Here is a 9,986-nt window from a genome sequence, read left to right on the forward strand (position 1 = left end):
TGTGCAATATTCATGCTGTCTAATCAGCATCTTGATATGCCACACCTGTGAGGTGGGATGGATTATCTCGGCAAAGGAGAAGTGCTCACTAACACAGATTTTAGACAGATTTGTGAACAATATTTGTGAGAAATGGTCTTTTGTGTATATAGAAAATGATTTAGATCTTTGAGTTCAGCTCATTAAAAATGGGAGCAAAAACAAAAGTGTTGCGTTTATATTTTTGTTCAGTGTATAATCCTCTTGCAAGATTCAACAGAAGAAAACTTTCGCTGCATCCTTACAACAAAATGAAACATCAGAAGTTCGAACGTCTGAACAAGCCACATGCTTTCTGGAAACCAGTCATGTGGACTGATAAAGTTAAAATGGAACTATTTGGATGCAATGAGCAAAGGTACATTTGGAGAAGAAAGGGGTGTAGAATTTCATGAAAAGAACACCTGTCAAACTGTTTAACAGTTAACAGACTGAACAGTTTTGATCGTACTGTGTGTGGTGTGCTCCGATATTCTCAACACAGCACACCACACACATAACGATTCTGTCCCAGGAAAGATCTAGAATCTCATCCTCCAAGCCAGAAATCTCGCGTGATCAAACGTGATCTAACAAAGACGAAGAAGAAGTCGCGGGATATCCGGAAATCAGACGGAAGACAAAACATAGCAACAACCCCCAACAACCACAGACTGAGATAAACACAACACAAAACATGGAAGAGGACATACAGGAACAGGGAATGATGGTGGTCTTGGGACTATTGCTGACCAAAAAATCTCGAGCAAAAAAAAAAGAAAAGAATTTGGAATAAATTCTGGAGACAGCGTGAACACGGACTTTATAACCTACTGAGCGAGCTAGAGGTGAGTTGTTCTCAAATTAGGCTAATGGCTGGTGTTATTAGCCTAGTAACGCTATTGCCTAAATGTAGCTAAATAAATCTGGCAGCTATCAAGAAAGAGACATTGTGCATGGTTAATTGTGTTAAAGCCATTCATCTGTGAAATGTTGACAGATAACTGACAGAGCAGGTTTCCAGGGGCTGTTAAGGATGAACACAGAGGAGTTTGAGTACGTTCTCAACAAAGTAGCCCCTGTGATAATATGGAGATTAGCCATCACTGCCAAGGAGAGACTGGCTTTAACTCTCCGCTACTTGGCAACAGGTTCGTAGCTCAAGATATGAAGCTGTTGTGTTCCCCACACACACACACACACACACACACACACACTTGCTGGTGCAGAAACTAAATGTTAGCCTATGTATTCTTTTTTTCTTTCTTTCTTTCGTTCTTTTTTTCTTTCTTTCTTTCTTTCCAATTCAGGATTGGAGAATCCACAATCTCCTTGATTGTGGTGAAAACATGCGAAGCCCTGCACCAGACACTTCGAGATGAATATCTGAAGGTAAGCTTGTTTATCTGTAGTCATCAACTTGTATATTTGTACAAATAAGATGTCTTTGCATTAGAATCACCGTATCTGTGTCAACTGAGAATGTGTAATGTTCATTATGATTAGGCCTATTATTATTATTAGTGGGGCGGCATAGCTAAACTATCGTTCATTTTGTGATGAAAGCACAAAATTTGGTACGTGTTGGTGGAAAATTAATCAAAATATTTAAATGATTCATTACAATATTTTAAAAATGTAATTATGTATTAAATTAAGAAAAATACAGTTAGACACACTCACAGTTCACATTAAATTAAAAACAAGCGCAAATTCGCAATAGCTGCGACCTCATACATGCATGCATCCACACAACATGCATACACACAACCTCAAGAAAATCAAAATTTTCATTTTGAAATGCTTAGTATAGCGCCACCTATGAATGAATCCTGGTCCTTTTTTCTGGCATAGTTACTCATGGTCTCTACTTGCAGTATGCAAATTTCGAACATTTTGATCAAGTACTTTTTGAATTATTCAAGAAAAGCTTTTTGGACCGACCGACCAACCGACCAACCAACCAACCAAAAATGGCTGCCAGTGGTTACTGGCATGGAATGGTTTGGCTATCCTATAAGTGCTGTTTCATGTTTTTAGTGCCACAAATATAATTTATAGGCATATTAAAGTGGAAAAGCTTTATAAAAATGTAATAGAACAGAACAAGAGCTTTTGGTTCTGTCAAAGAGAAGTATGACAAACCTCTCAATAATGCTCATTGCATCATCTGGGATGTCCTTTGGTCCACTTGCCAGCGTCAGTAGTGCATCTGTCAATTCTGGCAGCGACTTCCATGTTGACCATGCTGCCTTCTTTCCATGTCCAGCAAAGCTGGATATGATGTCACAGCCTGTCAAAGCATGGAACATTGGAAGGGCACATGACATCTCTGGTCTGAGACATGCAGCCATTTGTTGGGCTGCAAGATAGCGAAAGCTCTTGCCTGTTTCGAATGAAACATATTTTTCACTTTAACTGGTCTCTAAATTATATTTGTGGTGCTGAAAACATGGTAACAGCAGCTTGGGGGGGGGGTGACCAAGGTGTTCTATTCCAGTATATTAAGCTATAAATGTACCAAATTTGGCGCTTTTATTGCAAAAACAAATTTTTTTTTTTAGCTATGCCGCCCAATTTATTAGTTTGTTAGCAGAATTATACAAAAACTGCCTGACCGATTTTCACAAAATTCGGTGGAGGGATGTAACACATGCCAACTTAAAATACATTAAATTTTGGTGTTGATCCAACTCAGGGGGCGCGTCCACGGGCCACCCACCTCCATTCATTTTTTGGATGAGGATTATGTGAAAACTTTCCAACCGATTTTCACAAAACTTGGTGGAGGCATGTAGCATGGTCCAACTTAGAAGCCATTACATTTTGGAGTGGATCCAATCCACGGGACGGGTCCTTGGGCAGGTAGGATTCAATTGCCTGCTGTGGCCACCAGGGGGCGAGTTTCTGATGCCCCAATATCCAGATTTGTTCTAAATATATTTGTCAACACATCTGCCAAATTTGGTGCTTTTATCACAAAATTGAACGATTCTAGAAAAATATTGAGCTATGCTGCCCCATTAATCTGGCAAATGATTAAAATATTTTAATTTTTTGCTTTTTAAGGAGCAACACAGGAAGACAAGCCAAAGAGGAGGCCGTAAACTGTGAATGAGAAGACAAGCCAAAGAGGAGGCCGTAAACTGTGAATGAGAAGCTAATAAAATGTTTTAAAAAGCTCTTGTTCTGTTCTATTACATTTTTATAAAGCTTTTTCCACTTTAATATGCCTCTAAATTATATTTGTGGCACTAAAAACATGAAACAGCACCTATAGGATACAGGGTTCCTACACATTTGGAATTTAAAAATTCCATACTTTTCCATACCCTAATTTGCGTTTTTTTTTTTTTTTCTCTGCATTTTTTTTTTTTTTCCAGAGAATATGCGACATCTGAGTAAATATATCAGTGTATCATATTTCACATCATATTTAATATTTAATTATTCTTAATAGGCGATTGTAGCCAAGTACCATAATGGCATGCAAATAAAAACTCAGATAAGTTCAATGTCTGGGCTGAGGCAAAAAGGTTGGGACTCTGGGTGCAAGAGATGCAGTAATGAGACATTGGTGTTTTTTCCTTTCATGTGGCCCAGATCGCCTTCTCCCCCATGTTGGCGATGTCAAACGATTTCACACAAAGCTTGCATCTAGCTGTGTGTGTGAATTGGGAATCCTTGGCCAACCAGTATTTATATACGGTATTGTCAAGCCATCCATCCAAAAACTTGCATCTACCCATTGTGAACCACGTGAAACTCGTCTTCTTGTCGAAGGTGCAGTGTTGGAGTGAAACTTGATACCTGGGGGGCTGGAGGAGGGTCATGGGGCAGCGGACTGGACATACCACTTGTCAATCAGGTAAAAGGGGCGGTATGTTTTCTGAGACGTTTGCTCTCACACAAACTGTGCTTGGCCCGGCATAAAACACGATCCGGATTGATTAAATTATTTTTGGAAATACCTAATTTTCTATTTTAGAAAACAGTATTTTAGAACAGTGGTAATAGTCTGGAAACATAAATATTTTTCCATACTTTATTTTTCATTTTCCATACTTTTTAATACCTGGAAATTGATCAAATTTATTTCCATACTTTTCCATACTTTCCATACTTGCGTAGGAACCCTGAGGATAGCCAAACCATTCCATGCCAGTAACCACTGGCAGCCATTTTTGGTTGGTTGGTTGGTTGGTCGGTCCGTCGGTCCATAAAGCTTTTCTTGAATAATTCAAAAAGTACTTGACCAAAAATGTTCGAAATTTGCATACAGCAAGTAGAGACCATGAGTAACTATGCTAGAAAAAATGACCAAGATTCATTCATAGGTGGCGCTATACTAAGATGGAAAACACATAAATATACTGCCACCAGCACACAGCGGGAGCACCTTTCGAAATTACAAAGGACGATGCTCTGGGCTGATGATGGCTGTCGTCGATGCCAGGTACAGGTTCAGGTAAGCAGGTTTTATGTTCTGTATATGTATATTTCTCTTTTGCTCTTTGTTACCTGTGCAGCACTTTGGTTCAGCTGCAGCTGTTGTAAATAGGCTATATAAATAAAAGTGTCTTGACAGGTACATCAGTGTGGGAGCCCAGGGCAGAGCATCTGATGCAGGAGTGTTTGCGGAGTCAGATTTCAAGCAAGCACTTGACAGTGGTCTCCTCAACCTCCCTACAGCAGGTCTGCTCCCAGGATCTGACATCCAAGCCCCTTATATGTTCCTTGGAGATGATGCCTACCCTCTGTGCCCTGACCTTATGAAACCGTACCCATACCGCCACATGGACCATCAGCAGAGAGTCTTCAATTACAGAATTTCGCGTGCATGCAGAGTGGTCAAAAACGGTTTCGGAATATGGGCAAACAGGTGGAGAGTATTCCTCACCACTATAATGCTGAACCCTAACAAGGTGCAGAAGATGGCTTTCGCTACTGTGTCTCCACAACTACTTGTGTGAGGTGAGGTCTGACACATACACACCTCCAGGGCTGGCTGATACAGGTGGATGAAAACCACAGGCTTGTGGAGAGTACCTGGAGAGCTGATGGCCTGGGAGCCCTGCTCCCTCTTTAACCAGGAAGATGTGGCAACAGCTCCATGGCTGCCAAAGCACTGAGAGACAACCTGAAGAGCTACTTTGTTACACCAGCAGGACAGGTTCCCTGGCAGGATAACTACATATAGACTTTTTGGAGCAACAATGAAAAATGCAGGGGATTATGTTTATTTTGAAATAAAAACTTGGACTCATAAAACATTTCTTTAGTATCTTTGCATTAAAAATAAACATGTAACTGACACTTAATGGCTTTACCTTTTTTATTTGTGAATAAAGAAAAACATTTTTCCAGTCTATTTGTCTTGTCATCAATTGACATGTAAACATTTTCTCATAAATCTTAAAAAAAAGTAAACATAGAAAATACTGTCTCAAGTATAAATTATATATATATTTTTTATAAAAAAGTATAAACAATGTGGCATCATACAACTATAACACTGCTAGTGACAAAAGTGTAAACATTTTTAGAGCCTGCTTCAATTATTGTGAAGTGTTGTTGACCAACATTAACAAATCAAGAACAGATAAGTAATTGAAACAGTTTGAAATAGTATTTTAAAGTACCTTGCATGACATTCTGAAGAATAACAGTGTGCTTTCAGAAAAAAAAAAAAAACACAGGCTTCAAGCTTTCCCGTCAAGGCCTTCTCTCCACTCCCACTGGGTTTGCGTTTCAGTAGTTTGGAATACTGGGTCCTTAATGATGTGGCTTTTGCACGTACTTCTTCCACTGCAATTATGAGCACCAACAAATAATGTTTCTTTCTTTTCATTCTCTGTCTCTCTCTGTCTCTCTGTCTCTCTCGCTTTCTCTCACACACACACACACACACACACACACATACACATGTACTCCACTACATGCCCATACTCCTGAACCCCCCTATGTGACCAAAAAGCCCCAGAAAATCCAATGTGCTGATTCCATTGAATTGGATAAAGTAATAATCTTGCAGTAAGTGTCTACTACTTTTCAGGTAAATAGAAGCAGTGGCAGACGGTGACACCACTTTGGGGTGCAAGTTACAGCAGAGTTGAAGCTTATTAACTATCCAGTCATAAAGACTAGAGTTAAGAGGCAGTTAAAGGGAAATTTCGGTTTATTTCAACCTGTCTCCTATCGTCCTAAATTTGTTTCAAGTGACTAGTGACATAAAAATAATAGTTAGCATGTTAGCCGTTAGCCTAGACACAGCCGGGGCGAATAGTACCTTCAGACCTGTTAAAATGTAAGTGAACGGGCATAATTCAAGTGCAAAGTTAGTCCACTAAACAAGCTTTTTTTCCACAAAGACCGCCTCATATCGTTAGGATAAATGTCAGAGAACATATAGAAAACGACATGTAAACGTGTTGTCTTACCTTACCGGTGTGCTGCCATGTTTGTTTACCATTTAGCTCTGCTTTCCAAAGCGCGGCCGAAATATATCTCGCGAGCTCTAGATAAAGCCCAGCTGGATACTACTCCAGGTGGAGGTGTCTCGTCCTCGGTCACATCCAGACCTTGAAAATAAGGCTGCAACCGGTCCCATTCCTTGCAACAGAGGCATTCCTCTTCTGTGGGCACTGGGGCACAGCATTCACAGGTACACCACCAATCTCCAGAGCTACGCAGCCTTGCAGCAGCCATTCCTCCTCTCTCGTCCTCTACCTGTTGCGCCTCTCTCTCTCTCCTCCTCCGTTCTTCAATTTCACGAAGCTCTTCGTCAGTGTATTCTGGCTCAAATAAATAAGGGCGGCCATCAAACTCTGCAAAATCAAATTCCTCCTCCACAAAGTCGAAGTCTGGCAAAAAGTCAGCCATTATTCTATAAATCTTTCATAAAATAAATGAATGAACTTTTCAGGCTACTGTCCGGTTCTGCCTTCCAGCTGTTGCTGCTTGTTCTCGCGATATTTCGGCCGCGCTTTGGAAAGCAGAGCTAAATGGTAAACAAACATGGCAGCACACCGGTAAGGTAAGACAACACGTTTACATGTCGTTTTCTATATGTTCTCTGACATTTATCCTAATTTAGGACGATAGGAGACAGGTTGAAATAAACCGAAATTTCCCTTTAATGACAGCTTTATATGAGACTCAGAATCTACATATCATCCCCCTCCACAACCCTCCTCTCTAAACACCCACACACACACACACACACACACAAGCGAGTGTAAGTGCTGGCTAGTGCTAGCTACCAATGCTAGCCGTGAGCTTGCTAGTTGCCAAGTGAGGTTGGGTTTTGGAGTAGCATTTGATGGAACAGGGAGATTACACCTGTGTGGACGTATAGCTAGCAAGCTAGCTTTCTAGCTGGTTTAACGTTAGCTACTATGATTACACCACTGGCTGGAGCAAGTCTAGCTGTTAGCTAGCTAGCTAGCTATTAGCTTACCTGATAACTCCATGGCGCTGGCAATTTCTTCACCAACTCTTGCCCTTGTCATTCCTGTTGTGATACGACTTGGTGGAGATATTATATAAACATTCCTGTATTTTCCACAGATCTACGAGCTGGTCCTCCATTTCCGACGTCCACCTGACTCTGTGCTTCGGGTCGGCCATGCTTACTTGTTTATTTCCTATGTCTGCTTCCTTGTTCCTCAGTCAGCTCGCTTCTTCATTGGCTACATTCCGTTCCACGTCACAATTCACGGAGTCAGGACTCGGAGGTCGTCAGCTTTCCCCACACACAAGGATTTTTGATCGGAAATATTGAAAAAGTTTAATATTTACGATTGTCGACCCCTACCCTTTACCTAGCAGATTATCAGGACAAATTGACTCTTAACACACCTCACACAACAGGATAATCTTATGAGACATAAGATAATCAGGCGTTTGCCATCCTTGGTCGGGAAGGGGGAAAATCGGGACAAAATCAGTATCATTATATATCTTTATGTGTGTACCCAGCTTAATTGGGGGCTGCACCTTTACCATGACTGACGAGCCCTCGGCCCTCGGGGCAGCTCTACCTCTTTGTTCTTTCATGTGACTGAGGGTAGACTGGATGCTACAGTGTTTCATAAACCGCTCTCAGGGTAAAAATGGTATCGCAAGACACAATGGGCCGAGGCTAGCTGGTTAGCATGCTTATTTGTATATCACCGCAACACAATACAAAGACATCTTATACATATCAAACCTGTTATTTCTTCACATTCTATAATAATGTTTGTTTAGTTTTTTCGTAATATTTTAAACTAAGTTTCTGGCCATATCTCCAACATTATACCTAATCCTGCTACTAACTAACTAGACTTCCAACGCTTGTGCTTTTTGCTTCTTTATTTTTTGGTCTTTTTGGCAGAGTGAAGGCCTGTAACTATAAGTGGCTGATAACGTTGCCTACAGTAAGGTAAAGACATAGTTAATGTGCCAGCAAGGTGTATTAAGTGAAGTGTGTGACATGGGACTTCCTGTTTGGGTAATGTGCCCACATTTACTACTTGTCAGGAATTCATCCCCTCTTTACATCTTGCAGACCTAACACCTTAAGATTACAAAATACTCACCCTGTAGAAGAAGTTGGAGCGGCCCACAGTTCCAATTTTGCCAATGTGGTTCATGAAACACAGGTTTCCCTCAGTGGAGCCATACACCTCGCACATTTTAATGTTTCCAAAGCGACTCTGGAACTCCCGCCAGACGTCCTGTCGCAGTCCATTCCCAACTCCCATACGCACCTTGTGAATTTTATCAATCTCTGTCTGATGGAGGGAGAGGGATGTGATGATATTAACAAAACAGATCTAACAGGTGACAACTGATCATTTCTCAGTGACATGTAAAATTCAAGAATGATAGAATATATATATTCTATCAAGAATGATAGAATATATATATTCTATCATTCTTGAATTTTATATAGGTAAAAGTCAGTTATGCAACAACCTTTCAAACTGTAGCTCTCAAGGAAAAAAAAGTCTTGCCATGAATACATAATGACTACCTACACATCAAAAAGAATGCTATACAACCACCCCATAATACAATATTATTTCTACTTAGGTTCTTCTTCATTCCATCCATGCACTGGTAATGTAACAAATGGGCCTAGATAATGTTTGCAGAAATGCGCAAAGCAAGACTGTTTAACTTCTATTACTTTATGTGTAACATCATTGATTTAACTCTGTTCACTTAGTTTTATAGTTGTGGTCATTTTGTAGTCAGGCTATTGGTTAGCTGGCTGTGCCACCACTAAATCAATGTTAGTATGCCTCATACAGACACCAGGTGTTGCATGCAATCTAATTAGTCTGATTCTAACCTGGCACCATTAGTCTGCACAGATCACACACTTAACACATTGAACTGTTTGAAACATAGATCAGAGAGGGGACTCAACGTTTCCATTTCACATGGTTTCTTTGTTCCTCTGTTCTTCTACTGACCTCATGTTCAAGCAGAACCTCCCTCTCTCTCAGAGGCCATCTTTGATGCAGTCATCTTTGTTGTAGTTTTCTGTTGTCAGCCATTTTGTTTTGTTGGCCAGGAGGCCTTGTCTCACACCAGGGATGCACAATATTGGCTTTTTTGCTGATATTGATATATCCATATATTGTGAAAAATTATGCAACTTTCTTCCCCTAATTCTCTGACTGAATATACCTCTTTATCTGTATGCTTCTACCCAAGTTTGTCTTTATTTTTATATGTATTTTCATTTGTGTAGGCCTACTTATGTGACACCCTGGTTAAAGGGAAATTTCGGTTTATTTCAGCCTGTCTCCTATCGTCCTAAATTTGTTTCAAGTGACTAGTGACATAAAAATAATAGTTAGCATGTTAGCCGTTAGCCTAGACACAGCCGGGGCGAATAGTACCTTCAGACCTGTTAAAATGTAAGTGAACGGGCATAATTCAAGTGCAAAGTTAGTCCACTAAACAAGCTTTTT

The 9,986-nt window shown here is 40.3% G+C and overlaps 1 protein-coding gene across 3 annotated transcripts in view; it reads right to left on the bottom strand.

The window, feature by feature from the left end:
* slc27a6 (solute carrier family 27 member 6) overlaps positions 1-9,986 on the bottom strand; it is a 143,157-nt gene that overhangs the window by 45,323 nt on the left and 87,848 nt on the right. For 2 of the 3 annotated variants that reach the window (XM_050052687.1, XM_050052689.1), the window contains exon 5: positions 8,601-8,795. The exons of the other annotated variant lie outside the window; for it this stretch is intronic. In XM_050052687.1, coding sequence (XP_049908644.1) covers positions 8,601-8,795 — 195 coding nt within the window. The remainder of the gene's footprint in view (positions 1-8,600; positions 8,796-9,986) is intronic. 3 annotated transcript variants of the gene reach the window in all.

Source organism: Epinephelus moara, chromosome 9, assembly GCF_006386435.1.
Source record: "Epinephelus moara isolate mb chromosome 9, YSFRI_EMoa_1.0, whole genome shotgun sequence".
Classification (NCBI taxonomy): domain Eukaryota; kingdom Metazoa; phylum Chordata; class Actinopteri; order Perciformes; family Serranidae; genus Epinephelus; species Epinephelus moara.